A 19,002-nucleotide genomic window follows, 5' to 3' on the forward strand; every position below is an offset into this window, starting at 1 on the left:
CAGTATTTAGTAGAAGCACCCTTTTGATCTAATACAGCCATGAGTCTTTTTGGGAAAGATGCGATAAGTTTTTCACACCTGGATTTGGGGATCCTCTGCCATTCCTCCTTGCAGATCCTCTCCAGTTCTGTCAGGTTGGATGGTAAACGTTGGTGGACAGCCATTTTTAGGTCTCTCCAGAGATGCTCAATTGGGTTTAAGTCAGGGCTCTGGCTGGGCCATTCAAGAACAGTCACGGAGTTGTTGTGAAGCCACTTATTTGAGCTGTGTGCTTAGGGTCATTGTCTTGTTGGAAGGTAAACCTTCGGCCCAGTCTGAGGTCCTGAGCACTCTGGAGAAGGTTTTCGTCCAGGATATCCCTGTACCTGGCCGCATTCATCTTTCCTTCGATTACAACCAGTCGTCCTGTCCCTGCAGCTGAAAAACACCCCCACAGCATGATGCTGCCACCACCATGCTTCACTGTTGGGACTGTATTGGACAGGTGATGAGCAGTGCCTGGTTTTCTCCACACATACCGCTTAGAATTAAGGCCAAAAAGTTATATCTTGGTCTAATCAGACCAGAGAATCTTATTTCTCACCATCTTGTGGTCCTTCAGGTGTTTTTTTGTGTCTTGCACTGAGGAGAGGCTTCCGTCGGGCCACTCTGCCATAAAGCCCCGACTGGTGGAGGGCTGCAGTGATGGTTGACTTTCTACGACTTTCTCCCATCTCCCGACTGCATCTCTGGAGCTCAGCCACAGTGATCTTTGGGTTCTTCTTTACCTCTCTCACCAAGGCTCTTCTCCCCCGATAGCTCAGTTTGGCAGGACGTCCAGCTCTAAGAAGGGTTCTGGTCGTCCCAAACGTCATCCATTTAAGTTTTATGGATGCCACTGTGCTCTTAGGAACCTTAAGTGCAGCAGAAATTTTTTTGTAATCTTGGCCAGATCTGTGCCTTGCCACAATTCTGTCTCTGATCTCTTCAGGCAGTTCCTTTGACCTCATGATTCTCATTTGCTCTGACATGCACTGTGAGCTGTAAGGTCTTATATAGACAGGTGTGTGGCTTTCCTAATCAAGTCCAGTCAGTATAATCAAACACAGCTGGACTCAAATGAAGGTGTAGAACCATCTCAAGGATGATCCGAAGAAATGGACAGCACCTGAGTTAAATATGAGTGTCACAGCAAAGGGTCTGAATACTTAGGACCATGTGAGGTGAATACTTAGGACCATGTGACCATATGGGGTGGTGATGGCGCAGTGGATAAGACGCATGCCTTTGGTGTGAGAGACCTGGGTTCGAATCCACTGTGAGACACCAATGTGTCCCTGAGCAAGACACTTAACCCCTAGTTGCTCCAGAGGCGTGCGACCTCTGACATATATAGCAATTGTAAGCTAAATGAATAAATGTAAAATGTAAATGTGATATTTCAGTTTTTCTTTTTTAATAAATCTGCAAAAATGTCAACAATTCTGTGTTTTTCTGTCAATATGGAGTGCTGTGTGTACATTAATGAGGGAAAAAAATGAACTTTAGCAAATGGCTGCAATATAACAAAGAGTGAAACATTTAAGGGGGTCTGAATACTTTCCGTACCCACTGTATGTATGTATGCATGTATGTATTAGAAAGAGAGAGAGAGGTGGGAAAGTTCATCATCTTTAAGTAGTGTGCTTTAAACTGCTTTGATTTTAATTAGTTTTACTTCTTTCTTAATGGCTTCTGTTTGCTTAATTAAAGAAGCTGTTCTATTTGGTGAATGCCCTGAGGTTGTGAATGGTGGCACATTTTCCAGTGCTTGTTTAATTAATGATTTACTTCATTCAAAGGTGTTATCGGCTTGACCTTTGTGATCAACAAGTTCCGTATCGTCAAACTCACCTCTAAGGACCAGTTTATCATAGCGTATGGTGGTCTGAGAGGAGCGATCGCCTTCTCCCTGGTCTACCTGCTAAACCATGAACACTTCCCCATGAGAACCATGTTCCTCACCGCCATCATCACTGTCATCTTCTTCACAGTGTTTGTGCAGGTCAGTGACCGCTTCTCAAGTTGTAAATAAAATAAATGCATGTAATGCATGCATACATACACGTGTGTGTGTGTGAAATTTATTTATAATTGATATAATATAAAAATATTATATAAAAATATAATTTAAATTAAAAAATATATTTATATATCAAATCAATTAAATAATAAATTAGAAAAGTCAATGCAAGTATGCGTCAATGTAATATTGTGAAAAAAGAATGATTAAATTGGCACAACACAAGCTCTGATTAGCCGAAAATTTGCATAATCATGCAGAATAAATTTGAAGATGAAATTCTGTGAGGTTATTTCAAATATGATAAAACAATTATCTTAGTGTGTTTTTTTACCTGAAATTAAATTGGTTTAAAAATCAAAGTTAAATCTGTGGAATTTAATTCTTTCATAATTTTGTGCAGGCCTAGCTATTTGTCAACCTTGTGTTTGATATACTGATGTAATGGCTTCAGACTTGGTTATTGAAGCATCTTATGCTCCATCAGGTTTTACTGGCTGCTTGATTATCGAACACACTCGTATGGTTTGTTTGTTTTTGCCGTGAGTGTTTACACCATTATTTCTTCTTCTGTCTCTCGGCTCTTTGTGAGCCCTGATGGCTCTGAGATATGCATGAGCTGCTGAAAATGGCGAAAGTAACCCTCCTGGTTTCTGTTTTGAATGATTGATATGGTAACGTGAGGCTTTCTGCTTTGTGGAAACAGTGCTACATAAGAGCAGGACCAGCACAGAGTCTGTGTATAATACACAGATATGATGAGATCCAGATCTTCACGTGTTTGTATCGTGGATTTACTGATGGTGGCTGATGTTTTGGAGTAATTTTAGCGTGTCTAAGTGGTTTAGGGTCAATGCATCATGGTTCTCCTCAAGTTAAAGAAGCAAACAGCTTTGCAGATCTATTGTAATCTCCTCATGAGTGTTTGCAAGGTTTCTGTGGGTCTTAAATCAGGGCAGAAGGTCTTAAATTCATAAAGTCATGACATATAGGCCCGGTTTCACAAACAGGGCTTAGACTAAGCCTGGATTAGGCCATAGTTTAATTAGGACATTTAAGTAACTTTTATAAACATGCTTAGAAAAAAACATTACTGGGGTACATCTTGAGACAAAACAAAGGCACTGATATATTTTAAGATCAGTCAATACAAGTTTATTTCAGTTGAAACAGCTCAGATTTACACTTTAGTCTAGGACTAGGCTTAAGCCTTGTCTGCGAAACCGGGGGTAAATGTTGCATATATTGGACAAAATCACTTAAAATGACTTCCTTAGTATTTTTGTCATGTTTTCCGATACAAACATCTAAACATTTTTAAATAAAGACACTTTTACTTGATGCAGATTTAATACATAAAGTCCTGTTTTTTTGAGAAATTGAACAAAATGAAGCAAGTTTATTCTTGAAAAAAGAACAAATCTGTCAATTGGGAATCAAAACTCGGGGGAATTAATTTTTTTTTTCTGAGCTCATTGGCAGATATTTGTTCTTGTTTAATCAAACTCTATTTTGATCAATTTCCCTTAAAACAACACATCTTATTTTGTTATTTTACTTCTTGATTTTGTTGTAAAATACATTTGCATATGTGTAATTTTATATATAAACATAAAATAAAGTACAAATTAAAAGTTCAGTAAAAATATTTGATCTACACTATTATGTGTATACTTATGTTAGTAATATATATTTATTTGTATGTGTGTATATATATATATATATATATATATATATATATATATATATATATATATATATATATATATATTTAAAAAAAAATATGGCATTTTTATTTGTTTATTGTATTTGTAGTTTTAAATGGATAAAACTGAACTAAAAAAAAATAATTAAAAGTGAAAATATGATTTATGTATGTGTGCACATGTATTTATGGATAGATTTGCTTCATTTTGCTTAATTTTGTCGTAAAATACATTTGCACTGGAAAACGACTAAAATACAGAGGATGAACAATTTCTTTAGCAGTAAGATCAGAAAGTACAGTAAAAGCTAGTTCCATATTCTAGTGGCCATAGGTTTATCTGAAGTGTTGCTAATACAAGAATTTTGCATTTAGAGACCATATTGATGATGTTTAATTTATTCCTTACATTTTCTTTACTTGATCTTAAAACGTCTTCAATTTACCTTCCTAAAACCTGCAGAAACGGTGAACCCCTGACGTTTTAATGTGTCAGGTGTTTTCTCTCATCACAGACTCGAGAGGACACTGTCAGGCACTCAGGTTCGTCCTGACAGTGGTGATTTATTGTGGAGAATTGATTACAGTGGAAGTTTTCAGGAGGTTTCCTCTGCTTTGTGGACGCTTCTGGAAGAGGAATTGTTTGTCTTCTGCTCTGTGCTGCTGCTGTTGGTCAGTGTCAGGTTTAAATAATGTGTGTCTATCCACACATTTGAACAAGGGCCTAAGGGAAGGTCTCAAATTGCGAGGTTTGTGTTACCCTACCTGTATTTTGTTTGGGACGTGTTGTGATGTTGGGTCTTTCTGCAGTAATGTCGCATAAAGTGACCCCAAAAAGTATTTAGACACTTATGTTACACTCTAAAATGTATGAATGGATTATATTGAATCAAAATGGCAAACTGAGGCCTTGTTTTAAAAGTAAAGACAAATCCTTTTTAATAAGAATGTGTTAAGAAAATGCAGTCAGTTATGATTTCTTTTTCATTTTAAGCAGCTGTTTATTTTTGCATTTCTTACCTAACAAATGTCTTTTGAATGGACAATTGAGCTATCTTCCCTCCTCATTTTATTTTGCAATGTAGTGACTCTCATAAAATCCTACTATTTGGGATCACTGCAAAAGACTGTCGATCTGTGATTTAGCTGCATAGTTTGTGCTGTTTGCAGGAAGTGGAAGGTGGAGACTTTGCAGTGTCAGATGTGATGGTGCATTTGCTATTGCTGCATGCGGTGTATCTTGATCTCTGCCAGCCTCTGACCTTGAGGAAAAGCCCTCTTCACGTAGAAACAGCGCCAGTGTAACAAACGCTGCAGTCACCCCCCTGTCCTTAACTATTGCTCCGCACACTGTAGTATGAATGATCATGCATGCACAAGCCAGGACACGCTATGAATTACAGCTCAGGACAGGAGGTGCCGCCCACTGCGTGTAAATGTAATTGCTCGCTGGTCATGACCTGTAATTCTTTTAGTTTTCAGGAGGTTTTGGCATAGTATTTTATGTATTTAGCAGAACAAGAATTTTAAAATCCCTTTCTATGCCCATCTCATTCACACATTCTTGTCTCCGATACACACACACACACAAACCATGTCACACTGCACAGTTTGAATTTTATTTCATGCAGTGCAATCCAACTATATCAAATCCAGTGAAATGTTTTAGAAGTGACAGTGCTATTTTATTTCTAATGCAGTGACTCGTGCAATTTTAGGTTTACCTGTTTGGGGCCAATGCATTTTGAGAAAAATATAATTTTTTTTCAAGATGACATTGATAAGTGGTTTGTTTAACATTGTGCCATCCTTTTTTATGTTAATCCAATTTTTTTTAAATTACTAAAGCGGTATTGTTTGCATTTGAATAGGACTATCTGTGAGCAGTCATCAGTTTGCGCTCTTCTATTTGTTTTGGCAGGGCATGACCATTCGACCTCTGGTGGACCTTCTGGCGGTGAAGAAGAAACAGGAGACGAAGCGATCTATTAATGAGGAGATTCACACACAGGTGCTGCTCATCTCTGAGTTTCTCCCATCTGTGATTCAGGAATGTTGTATGCTTTCTCAACAACCTGCCAGTCCCGAATAGATTCGATTGCACAGTCTGGTTCATAATAAAAGCAGGGCTGGGTTAGAGGAGTTAATTACTATAAATTAATTATTTTGTTTTCTTGTTTGGGTTTGTATAACATCCAGGGGAGTGTTTGAGTGCCACCTGCTGGTCAAATACTGGTGCAGTCTTAAGCAGTTTTATTCAGAAATACAGATTGATATGTTTGGAATGACAGGCGTCAAACATTTTTTAACCTAAAATGCCTAGAATGTTTCCAGGCCATATTTTAATACATAAATGATTAATTGATTTGAATTCAAAATAAGATTTTTTTTTTTTTTTGTTATTAAAATGGTAAATGCCATCAGGAAGATCTAAAGAGAATCACCATCAGGAATTGGGAATGACATGCTAAAGTAACACATTGTTACATTTAATGAAAATGTGCTTAATTGTCCTGAAAATAAGACACGATGCAAGAGATCTTTATCCTAAAAATAGACTATTTTGGTGTTTCCAGGTAATATTGCACAGCTAAATCACAGGGGGAATTTTTTTTTTTTTTTTTTTTTTTTTTTTGTATGAAGAAAATGAAGCCTTCACCTAACAACACCTTAGCAACCATCCAGAACACTTAAGGAACTGCATGACAAATATGCACCAACAGTATAACATCATATAAAAATGTATTTCTTACGACTCTGGCTAATCAAACACTCGCAGCATGTTAAAGCAGTGACTAGTGTTTTTGTCCAGGAGGAAGGTTTCACTAGTAATCACACTGAGCCTCAGTAAATGTTTTAACATCAGCAGCGTGAGTGTTAAAACATTAAGCAGTTACTAAGACGTATTTTCCTACATCTCAGTAAACAGTGGTGTCTGTTATAAATGGGCAGATTAAATTAATGTTTGTCCATAGCTTGGGAACATTGAGAACGTTTATAATAACAATTCAGATGAGAAAAACAGCAGTGAAATATCACTATTCGCGATAATAGATTTAATATCACAGCAGCAAATAATATGTTATGCTACTGAATACATTCTTGTGTAAAAAGTTAAATATGAACAAATGTTGACAAAGTAAATAAAAATAAAGAGTATCCATTCTCATGTATGAGGTATGTTCTTATACATCTTGTATCTATTTTTTTTGTGTTCTTGTTTGATTGAAATATTAATATTAACTCGATTATTTACACAAATAAAAATATTATTTAAATTGAATAGTTATAAATCAATTTAGTGTATATATATATATATATATATATATATATATATATACACACACGTTTACAATATATAATATAAATAATTATAATTATATATTTAACTTTAAATGTAGAAATGTATTATTTCATATAACATTTATTATATTACATGAGTTTAATATGAATATTCTTTAGAAAAAGCAGGTGGCAGTTTGTATGCCAGACATTATCTTGGATCCACTCCACAAAACTCAGTACAGAACATTTTGCCCACAAACTGGCATTTATTCACCACTCATAAAGCTGATTGTTGCTATGGAAACACCTATTTGCATGAGTGTCTCATGGTTGTTAATGCTGTGAGTGACTGGCAGAAATCCCTCTTCTGTCCACTTTAATGCTCATTATCAACATCATGTTCAGCTGCAGCTTCTGTTTAACTGAATCTCAACGTTATTGATTGATATTGTAGTTTGTTTCCTAAACGGCTTATCAGTTCTCATTTTGTTGTCTAGTTTTTGGACCATCTGCTAACCGGCATCGAGGACATCTGCGGACATTACGGACATCATCACTGGAAGGATAAGTACGTATATAACTCAAATTCTGTAAAAAGAGGTTTTTTTGGGGTTTTTTTGTCTATATGAAATCATAACGATTCCTACGTCTGGCCTTTGTATTTGGATGATGTTTTGAAACCCTTTTTGTTTAGTTGGTTGAGTTTACAGTCTGGATCTTTTTCTTTTTGTTCTAATATACTGTGCTTGTGCAGCAGAGAAAGTGAGTTTTAGGATCAAATTTGGTAAGAATGTGGAGAACCACATGTAGTTTGCTTCATTTCAGAACACCGTTAGGTCAGTATGTTCCACATGGATTCCAGACAAAGCATCAGTGTTTCTCTGCCGTAATGACATTGAATGCCAGGGTTTGTTATCTGGATAAAAAATAACCACGATCAAATTAAAGCTTCACCTTTTCCTTCTCATTTCCAGGCTGAACCGGTTCAATAAGAAGTACGTGAAGAAGTGCCTGATAGCGGGCGAGCGCTCCAGAGAACCGCAGCTGATTGCCTTCTACCATAAGATGGAGATGAAGCAGGCAATTGAGCTGGTGGAGAGCGGTGGCGGAGGCAAGCTTCCCTCGGCCCTGCCATCCACCGTCTCCATGCAGTGAGTGCTTCCAACCTCAGAAAGCAGATAGAATATATGGAATGCTTATAGAAATTGTATGGAATGTGCATTGAATTTAAGGAGTGATTATAGTACATTTGGGATGTGTGGAGAAATATAAATGTGTGTAGATTTTGGAATTTGTGTTTGTTCTATTTTTTATTTTTATCTCCAATGTTTTCCAGGAACATCCAGCCCAAGAAGCCGCCTCAGGACCGGGCGCTGCCGCAGGTCTCCAAGGCTCGTGAGCAAGAGATCAGAAAGATCCTGCGCACCAACCTGCAGAGGACCCGCCAGAGAGTGAGTGCTCACCACTTCCTGTTCTCAAACTGCTCTTTTTGTTTTTCCTTCATTTGTGTGACTAATGCAGATCAAACTAAATTGTCTTGTGTATTTTCTAGCTGCGCTCGTACAACAGACACACACTGATTGCTGATCCATACGAGGATGGCTGGAACGAGGTTCTCATCCAACGGAAGAAAATGATTGACCTGGAAAAGAAGGTTTGAAGTTAATAATCGACTGATGCAACATCAGATCATCTAAACTCTCAGATAGCTCAAAATCTGCCCATAGCTTTTAGTTACTTTACTTTAAGTCATTTAGCAGACGCCTTTGTCCAAAGCAACTTACAAATAAGAAAAAGTAACAGTCAAAACTCTGTAAATACTATACACACACATCTAAGAAAATAAAGAAATGACACAAAATTGGCAAATGCATACAATAACATTTCAATACTGAACATTTTAAATGAAAACAAAAAAAAGCTAAAAAACAATTCAAAATATTAAAACAACAAAAGGTATGAGTATAATAATGCTTCTAACATAACATACATTTGTTATACCCATCTAACAAATCACTATTTGAATTCAGCTGGACCCACTTTCCTGTTTATCACAAAAAATGGCCAAGCAAATGCAGACACTGACAAGATACGCGATGCAGTACGAGACCAAACGCAATTTCATTAAGTCTCAACACAGTAAACAAAATAAGTGTTTCTTAGCAACGACAACTGCACTAAACACTAAGTAAATACACTTAAGAGCTGATTTCAACTTCCACTGATAGACTGCTTCTCTTAAAGACTATTTCATTACACTGCCTTCTGCTCGCACTTGAACCCACTGTCCTGTTTATCACAAAAAATGGCCAAGCAAGTAGTTCATACTACAAACCCGATTCCAAAAAAGTTGGGACACTGTACAAATTACGAATAAAAAAGGAATGCAATAATTTACAAATCTCATAAACTTATATTTTATTCACAATAGAATATAGATAACATATCAAATGTTGAAAGTGAGACATTTTGAAATGTCATGCCAAATATTGGCTCATTTTGGATTTCATGAGAGCTACACATTCCAAAAACGTTGGGACAGGTAGCAATAAGAGGCCGGAAAAGTTAAATGTACATATAAGGAACAGCTGGAGGACCAATTTGCAACTTATTAGGTCAATTGGCAACATGATTGGGTATAAAAAGAGCCTCTCAGAGTGGCAGTGTCTCTCAGAAGTCAAGATGGCAAGAGGATCACCAATTCCCCCAATGCTGCGGCGAAAAATAGTGGAGCAATATCAGAAAGGAGTTTCTCAGAGAAACATTGCAAAGAGTTTGAAGTTATCATCATCTACAGTGCATAATATCATCCAAAGATTCAGAGAATCTGGAACAATCTCTGTGCGTAAGGGTCAAGGCCGGAAAACCATACTGGATGCCCGTGATCTTCGGGCCCTTAGATGGCACTGCATCACATACAGGAATGCTACTGTAATGGAAATCACAACATGGGCTCAGGAATACTTCCAGAAAACATTGTCGGTGAACACAATCCACCGTGCCATTTGCCATTGCTGGCTAAATCTCTATAGGTCAAAAAAGAAGCCATATCTAAACATGATCCAGAAGTGCAGGCGTTTTCTCTGGGACAAGGCTTATTTAAAATGGACTGTGGCAAAGTGGAAAACTGTTCTGTGGTCAGACGAATCAAAATTTGAAGTTCTTTTTGGAAAATTAGGACGCCATGTCATCTGGACTAAAGAGGACAAGGACAACCCAAGTTGTTATCAGCGCTCAGTTCAGAAGCCTGCATCTCTGATGGTATGGGGTTGCATGAGTGCGTGTGGCATGGGCAGCTTACACATCTGGAAAGGCACCATCAATGCTGAAAGGTATATCCAAGTTCTAGAACAACATATGCTCCCATCCAGACGTTGTCTCTTTCAGGGAAGACCTTGCATTTACCAACATGACAATGCCAGACCACATACTGCATCAATTACAACATCATGGCTGCGTAGGAGGAGGATCCGGGTACTGAAATGGCCAGCCTGCAGTCCAGATCTTTCATCCATAGAAAACATTTGGCGCATCATAAAGAGGAAGATGCGACAAAGAAGACCTAAGACAGTTGAGCAACTAGAAGCCTGTATTAGACAAGAATGGGACAACATTTCTATTCCTAAACTTGAGCAACTTGTCTCCTCAGTCCCCAGACGTTTGCAGACTGTTATAAAAAGAAGAGGGGATGCCACACAGTGGTAAACATGGCCTTGTCCCAACTTTTTTGAGATATGTTGATGCCATGAAATTTAAAATAAACTTATTTTTCCCTTAAAATGATACATTTTCTCAGTTTAAACATTTGATATGTCGTCTATGTTGTATTCTGAATAAAATATTGAAATTTGAAACTTCCACATCATTGCATTCTGTTTTTATTCACAATTTGTGCAGTGTCCCAAATTTTTGGGAATCGGGTTTGTATTTATATAACGAGGAAAATTTTCTTAATTCATTCTTATACTATCACTGGCCATTAAATCATCTCAGTTGACCGCTATTTGATATAAAAGATAGGTCAAATGTGCTTTATTGTTACTGCTATTATCAACAACTCCTTAACAAATGGAATTGTACCAGGTTCTTTTAAACATGCTATAGTCCAACCACTTTTAAAAAAAAGCTTGATCAGCATCATCTGAATAACTGTAGACCCATATCTAAATTATCTTTCTCAAAAGTTTTGGAAAAAGTTGTTTATTCTCAGATTTCATCTTGAGTACTTTTAATATTTTTGACATTTCAGTCGGGGTTTAGAGAATTTCATAGTACTGAATCTGCTTGGTTACTAATGATATTTTACTTTCCCTTGACTCTGGTTCTTGCTGTATCTTAATCATGCTTGATTTAAGTGCAGCATTTGATACAATAGATCATGACATCCTTCTTCAAAGACTTGATCAAGTAGCTGGTTTTCAGGGATCTGTGTTGAACTGGTTTGCTTCCTACCTTAAGGACAGATCTTTTTCAGTAAATTTGGGGAATTGTTTCTCATCTTGGTCTCAAATTTCCTATGGTGTTCCACAGGGCTCTATTCTGGGTCCTCAACTTTTCTCCTTGTATATGCTTCCACTCGGTTATATTTTTCAGAAACATAAATTATCATATCTCTATGCCGACGACACTTAACTTTATTTTCCTGTTAAAAACAATAACTGCTCTAGGTCTACTCAGTTTGCATGTCTTCAGGACATTAAATGCTGGATTGACTTGAATTTATTACAGTCTTTCACCTTTATAAAAAAATCAGGGCAGTCGTGGCCTAATGGATAGAGAGTCGGACTTGTAACCCGAAGGGCAGGGGTTCGAGTCTCAGGTCTGGCAGGGATTGTAGGTGGGGGAGTGAATGTCCAGCCCTCTCGCCACCTCAATACCACGACTGAGGTGAGACCCTTGAGCAAGGCACCGAACCCCCAACTGCTCCCCGGGCGCCACAGCATTGGCTGCCCACTGCTCCGGGTGCATGTTCACTACTGTGTGTACACTTGGATGGGTTAAATGCAGAGCACAAATTCCGAGTATGGGTCACCATACTTGGCCACACACTTCCCTTTCCCCCTTTCCTAAATAATGATAAAAACTAAAATAATGGTTTTTGGGCCAACAGCTGTGTCCTCAAGCAGCTTGGCCCGCTGTCATCAAATGTACGTGATCGTGTTAGAAACCTTGGCGTTGTCTTTTGATAAGCAGATTAGTACTGTTGTGAAAAGCAGTTTCTTTCAATTAAGATCAATTGCTAGAATCAAGAAGATGCTTTCCATGAAGAACCTTCAAACTGTAATTAATGTGTTTATAACTTCAAGGTTGGATTACTGTAACTTTATCTGGGTTTGCCTAAAATATCTCTGAACCGATTGCAATTGGTGCAAAATGCAGCAGCCAGATTATTGACTGGCACCAGAAAACGTGAGCACATTACCCCGGTTCTCGCCTCTCTACATTGGCTCCTGGTTAGGTTCCGTGTTGATTTCAAGATTTTGCTCTGTTTTTAAAGCTTTACATGGTTATGCTCCCCAGTATATTTGTAATCTACTCATTCCGCATCTCTTCGGTAGTCTAGTTAATTTCTTCTCTCAGTCCCTCGTTCACATTTTAAAACTAAAGGCGACCGGGCTTTTGCGGTGGCAGCACCTAGGCTCTGGAACGGTCTTCCCCTCCACATAAGATCTTCTCCTTCTATTTCTTTGTTTAAATCTGCTTTGACCCATTTTTATTCTGTATTTTTTAATTCTGCTTGAGGGTGTAAAATTTTATTTGTCCCTTTGTTTGTTTTGATTGGGTATGTTTTTACTTTTTGTATTTGTTGTACAGCACTTTGGTTGCAATTCCTGTTGTTTTTAAATGTGCTTTATAAATAAACTAAACGTATTAATCATAACAGATTGTCACCATTGAAGGTTTTATCTCTTTACTTTCAGATATCACATATGAACAATTACCTCACTGTTCCCGCTCCGCCTCCTGATTCTCCCACCATCGCTCGAGCTCGACTGTCTTCAGGTGAGGTGGCCGTTTATTCTGCTGGACCGCTGATATATGAGCTGAGGATCCTGTTGTGTCACTGAAATCTTTCTCTTTTGTTCCGAGTGGATTCAGCCTCAGGTCTTTCCTCTCAGTTAATGTGCCGTGAACTGACAATCATTCAGGCTAGAGTTTGTTGTGCAGTGCCCCCTAGTGATCAACACAATCAAGCCATATTCATTGCAAAGATCTACTAGTTTGTTTGTGCAATAAAATTGTGGTAAATGGATATTAACCACAATTGTTAAATTAAATCAATCAACATGGCAAAAAGTTTATGAAAGCTTCCACACCATTTGAAAGATCCCATTATTGAATTGCTATGGTTTGCAGTAGTAAAAATAACTGCAGTACTTGGTCATAAGCTATAATTAGCATGGTGCATTTTTGTTAGGGCTATCAGATGTTTTAAGAGCAGTTATAAGCCAGTAAAACTATCATTTTAATTTATTTTTTTGGAAAAGCAAAATTTAGTAAGAAAAGTTTAATTAAGCTTTCTTCTAACCCCCTGCTGATAAATAGTTTTTTTTATTGTTTTAAGCATTAACTTTTGTTCAATTCTGTTTGATTTTTGCTTCCAGCAAGACAAAAAACTATATGCCAGTGGCATGAAAAATAGTAATAGTATTTATCTTTAATATCATGGGTGCCCAACCCTGGTCCTGGAGATCTACCTTCCTGCAGAGTTCAGCTCCAACCCTGATCAAACACACCTGTCTGTAATTATCAAGTGATCCTTCAGATCCTAATTAGTTGGTTCAGGTGTGTTTGATCAGGGTTGGAGCTGAACTCTGCAGGAAGATAGATCTCCAGGAACAGGGATGGAATCAGGAACCCCTGCTTTATATCATCCAAATTATTTAATTATATTTGTGCTTTTTAATTAAATTAATCTTTGTACATTTTCATTTTATTTTAAGGTTAGTAATTTTGTCTTATTTGAAGTAAAAATATTTAAATATATTTAAAAAATAAATTCTTGAAAAGCAAAATTTAGTAAGATTGGATTTGTTTTGCATAAACCTCTTTACATTTTGTTAGATTTTTGCTTCCAACAAGATTAAAAACAAGTATGCCAATAAAGTAAAAAAAGAATAAAGAATTGCAAATTATATAATTATCACTTAGCTTTTTTTGAAGTAAATTTATCTTTGAATAAGTGTTATTTTAGTATAATTTATACACTACTAAATTTTTTTTTTCAATTAGCTTTTATATTTTCAGTTGATTTTAATGTTAGTTTCAGTTTACGTTTTAGTAATGTTGTGTTTTTGTCACTTATTAGTTTTTGTTCTTTTTCTATTCAGCTTAAATTATTTCAGCTGTATTTCAATTAACCAAAACAATTTTCGTAGCTTTAGTATAAGTTAACAGTAACACTGGAATAAAGTACTGATTGTCTGTGTAGTATCTATTTAGCTCCTGATTGCTTCTCCTCCCACAGACCCTCAAGCATGGGGCCTCAAGTCTGTCACAGAAAGCATCCCCACCATTAAAGTGGACCTCGCCTCACCGCAGAGCCCAGAGTCCGTCAACATGGTGGACGAGTTCGGCAAGAAGGGAAGCCAGCCGAAGGCGAGTGAGGTGGAGGAGGGTGGCCTCACCATGAAAATTCCCTCTCCCACGAAGCAGAGAAAAGACAAAACGGCCGACGAGGACAACGACAAAGAACCGCAGCAACGGTTAATGCGCTGTCTGAGCGACCCGGGCCCTGCCCCCGAAGAGGAAGATGAGGACGAGCCCTTCCTCCCCTGAGAGATGAACAAGATCCGGTCGCCTCCTCAAGGACGTCCTGTATCTGTGGTCCTCATGGAGGATCACTAACTGCTTTAATACAGAGACAGATGTATAATCTGTAGGAAGCCAAAACGAAAGGAAAATTAACCAAAATAAAGGAAATGAAAGGGAGCGATCAAAATAAGCCATTTTATTTATTTTGTTTTTGTTTATCATTGCTCTTTTCATTTGAAGCCTAACACTGTCCTTACCAGGCATGATGTGACTCAAATCCTAAGCGATGAGTGATTGTCATTGAGCTCCTGTTATTAAACATCAGGTGTATTATTTCTGGTCACATCATGTCCGGTTCGGAAGTAAATGTTCCCGCCTAGCATTGGCTATGGAATGATAATATTCCACAGGAGGGGAACAGATCTATGCATTACCAAAGGGTCGCACTGTTCAGTCTATTCAGGTGAAACGCTTCTGTTGTTGTTTTCAAAGCATTGATGCATTTTCTAGTTCACGATGCTCTTGTGTTCGTTCACGTGAATTGCCTTTGTTTTCGTGGCGCGAGTATCACTAGTTGTGTTTTACCTCTAGGGGAATTAGGTTTGTTTATCAGGAGCAATATGAAACCGGTTACATTATGGCCTTTCTTATATTTATCATACAGACGGTGCGCATTTACACTGGCTTATTATTTCATCCCACACGTGGAGGACCATTTAAGTCACGCTCCATTTGCAGTCCACATAACAAACCTGAGAAACAGCTATATACTCGTTGTGATTGCACAAGAGATTTACATATGTAAAGACTTTATTTTACACAAAATTTGATTGACCCGTTTGATTGATTGTGATCGTGTTTTCTTTGCTTGTACTTTATATCAAAGGATATTTTGGTCTTTAATTCCCTTTAAATGCACTCAAGCGCTTTGGTGACCAGTCATGACCACTCTAAAAAACATCTGGACCATCGTATCAGTAAATCTTGATTTAAAGGAATAGTTCATGCAGAAAAAACACAATTCTGTCATTATTTAGTCTCTTCGTTTCATTCCAAAACCATATCCTGGGTTTTTTTTTCCCATGAAGAGACAAATGTTGATCTTGACGCAGCTCTTTTCCATAAAATGTCATAGTAACCCCATCTGGCAATCTCCCACAAATTATCATAAAAGTATCTAAACTTTCGTCCTCTTTATGATTCTGTACATACTTATGACATTATCTCATATTTTGCATCATAATTTTGAGAAAAGTCGAAATTATGACACTAAGATTAGTATGATAAAAAGTGGAAATTCTGAGAAGTCATAATCATGACAGTCAAAATATGAGCTACTAAGTCATAATTATGAAATAAAAGGTCACAATTATGGCACACTAAGTGTTAAGTATGAGATAAGTATGATGATTAAGTATGAGAAATTATGACATAAACATGAGTCATAAATTGTCAAAATATGAGATACTGAGTTATAACTATGAGACAGTAAACCTTAATTCACGTAGAAAGTCAAATTATGAGAAATTATAATTATGAGACCAGAAGCTATAATTATTACATAAAAAGTCAAAATATAAGGTACTAAGTCATAATTATGAGAAGTTATAATTATGACACTAAGTGATACTGTAGCTGTGAGAAAAAAGTGGAACTATGAGATAAAAAGTAAAAATTGTCTGTCAAAATATGAGATGCCGAGTTATAATAATGAGATAAGCCATAATTGATATAAATCATCAACATAAGAGATACAGAGTTATACAGTGAGCCATAATTGACAAAAAAGTCCAAAAATGAGATTAAATTCAAATTATGAGACAAGAAGCCATAATTATCTCATTTTGACTTTTACTTCATAATTATGAGAAGTCATAATTATGACAGTCAAAATATAAGGTACTAAGTCATAATTATGAGAAGTTATAATTATGATATGCTAAATGATACTGTAGCTATGAGGGGAAAAAAGTGGAAACTGACAGTCAAAACTATGAGATAAAAAGTAAATTATGTCAGTCAAAATATCCTAAATCAGGATTATGACATGCTAATTTATGATAAAAGTTATTACAAAGTCAAAATTATCAGATAAATTGAAATTGTCCAAGTTGAAATTATGAGATAAAAAGTAGAAATTGACAGTCAAATTTATTAAATAAAAATGATAAATTATGGCATGCAATAAGTCATAATTATGAGATAAGGTGGAAATTAGGACAGAAGGTCAAAATTGATATACAAAGACAAATGTGAGATATGAAATTATGACATTTTTATTTTGTAATTGTGACTGTCTCATAATTTTGACTTCGGTCAAAAGCATGCTTTTCCCCCCTCATTTATCAGAAATGGGTTCCTGTAGTAAAGACCTGAAACTGAGTAAACACAAACCGATACTGTATCTTATTTTTGGGTGAATTATTCCTTTAATACCTGCAGATGAACATTTTCCTGAAACCCCTCACCATGTAGCTCTCCATTCTCACACACACACACACACACACACACACAAATATTTTTTACTGCCGGTGCGATGGAAACGCAGGTTCGGAAATGTTGATTTGTGTTGCATGACCCCCAAACAGTGTGATAGTATCCCGAAAGAGCTACGCGGAGTCTGAAGTATGAATTATATGAATTATTCCCTTTAAAGTCTTTGCACCAGGAGTATCAAAACACTGGCCTTTGATTCTCCTGCAACCGAGATCCTCATTGCATATTTTAGAAAGAATCAATAATATATCAAAATCAGAAAGTCTTTTGCATGCACCGAGATTAGATTAGTCTTATTTTAATGTGAGATGTGGTAAAATGATATCTATATATTTTACAGATGTGAGCTCTAAAGGTCCAGAGATGTCTATATTCTGCTTTGAAGTATTACAGTGCTAACTGACCAGTTATTTAGCTTTTTACTTTTGCCTTTGAGAAGAGATGCCTTCCTCATCAGATTTGTCACAGCCTTTGCTGAAGTTCATTCTGCAGTTTAGTCTGGTTTTGGTCTCGCATGCCCTGTTGTGTTTGACGAATGTTCACAGCCGTCATTATGCGATGTAAACGCAGAGGACGAGTCGCCTTGATGTCAGGTTTTGACTGCAGTATTCACATCAATGAAGAGGAGAGGGGGAACATTTAAAAAGGAATATTTCAGCCAAAAATGAGAATTCTGTCATTATTCACTCAACCTTAGTTTGTTATAAACCTGTATGCTGTTATTTCTCAGTGGCGTTTTCAAAAATCTTAATGCAGCTTTGTGTTTTATGGAAAAATTATGAGCATATGGGTTTGGAAGCAGTGTTATTACTGCTAGTAGCATTGAGACGCTATTATAGTCTCTACTAATATTTTAAATTAGTTTTTTATTTTTATTTTTCTAGTTTCATTTTAGTATTTCTTTTATTTTTTTTAACTAGTTTTTTATTATTAATTTTTATTTTAGTACATAAAGTTAAACTAAATTGCAGTGGTAAGTGTTGCCTTGGAAACCAGCTGAAGTAAAGAGTTTTTTCTTTACATTTACTTTATTTCATGTAACGATTTTGATGGTTTTGTTTGTATTTACTTTTTCAAGTAACAAGTAGGGTTTTATTCATTTTTATTTTAGTTTTAGTTAAGTACATCAAATTAAACTAAATTCAAATAATTAGCTGACAAAATAATTTTTTACATTATTATTTTTTATTTATGCTATTTTATTTCAGTTAGTTTACTTTAAGTAACCTTTTTTATTTTAAATGATTTGAGTTAACCTGCTTGTATCAACATGAGGATGATTAAATAAAGACAGAATTTACAGTTTTAAATGAAATATTCTTTCAAATTGTCTGTCTTTGGCATGAAGCTGAACGCCAGTGATCTGCCCTCGTCTGTTGTCTCTGAGTTTGTTTTAATGGTATTCTGTATATTTAATGTCAGCTTGCTTTTTGTTTGTTTTATATTTCCTTTCATATTTCAGTGCTTGCCACTGATTCTTTTGTTTGATTAACATTGTGTAATTTTCTAATCACATTCACCACAAAGCCTCTTTGTACTTGACATCATGTACTTGATATTCGCTTCACGACTGTTTACTTTATTTGCTTTGCATAATTTTGCCTTGTTTTCCGAGGAAGCACATGGACGATTCTGTGCGTTTACATTATTTGGTCTGTTTTTGTGCGTGCTGTAGCTTTAAACTGTTGTTCATCTGTGTGTGTGAGATCATGCAGATTCA

At 36.4% G+C, this 19,002-nt stretch overlaps 1 protein-coding gene across 1 annotated transcript in view; it reads left to right on the forward strand.

The window, feature by feature from the left end:
- LOC306886990 (sodium/hydrogen exchanger 1-like) overlaps positions 1 to 15,607 on the forward strand; it is a 52,982-nt gene extending 37,375 nt beyond the window's left edge. Inside the window, exons 5-12 of the mRNA XM_079444433.1 lie at positions 1,821 to 2,023; positions 5,668 to 5,757; positions 7,529 to 7,599; positions 8,006 to 8,182; positions 8,368 to 8,482; positions 8,584 to 8,685; positions 12,953 to 13,034; positions 14,500 to 15,607. Coding sequence (XP_079300559.1) covers positions 1,821 to 2,023; positions 5,668 to 5,757; positions 7,529 to 7,599; positions 8,006 to 8,182; positions 8,368 to 8,482; positions 8,584 to 8,685; positions 12,953 to 13,034; positions 14,500 to 14,810 — 1,151 coding nt within the window. The 3' untranslated portion in view covers positions 14,811 to 15,607. The remainder of the gene's footprint in view (positions 1 to 1,820; positions 2,024 to 5,667; positions 5,758 to 7,528; positions 7,600 to 8,005; positions 8,183 to 8,367; positions 8,483 to 8,583; positions 8,686 to 12,952; positions 13,035 to 14,499) is intronic.
- The last annotated feature ends 3,395 nt before the right edge of the window (positions 15,608 to 19,002 follow it).

The sequence above is a fragment of the Barbus barbus genome (assembly GCF_936440315.1).
Source record: "Barbus barbus genome assembly, chromosome: 21".
Taxonomy (NCBI): Eukaryota; Metazoa; Chordata; class Actinopteri; order Cypriniformes; family Cyprinidae; genus Barbus; species Barbus barbus.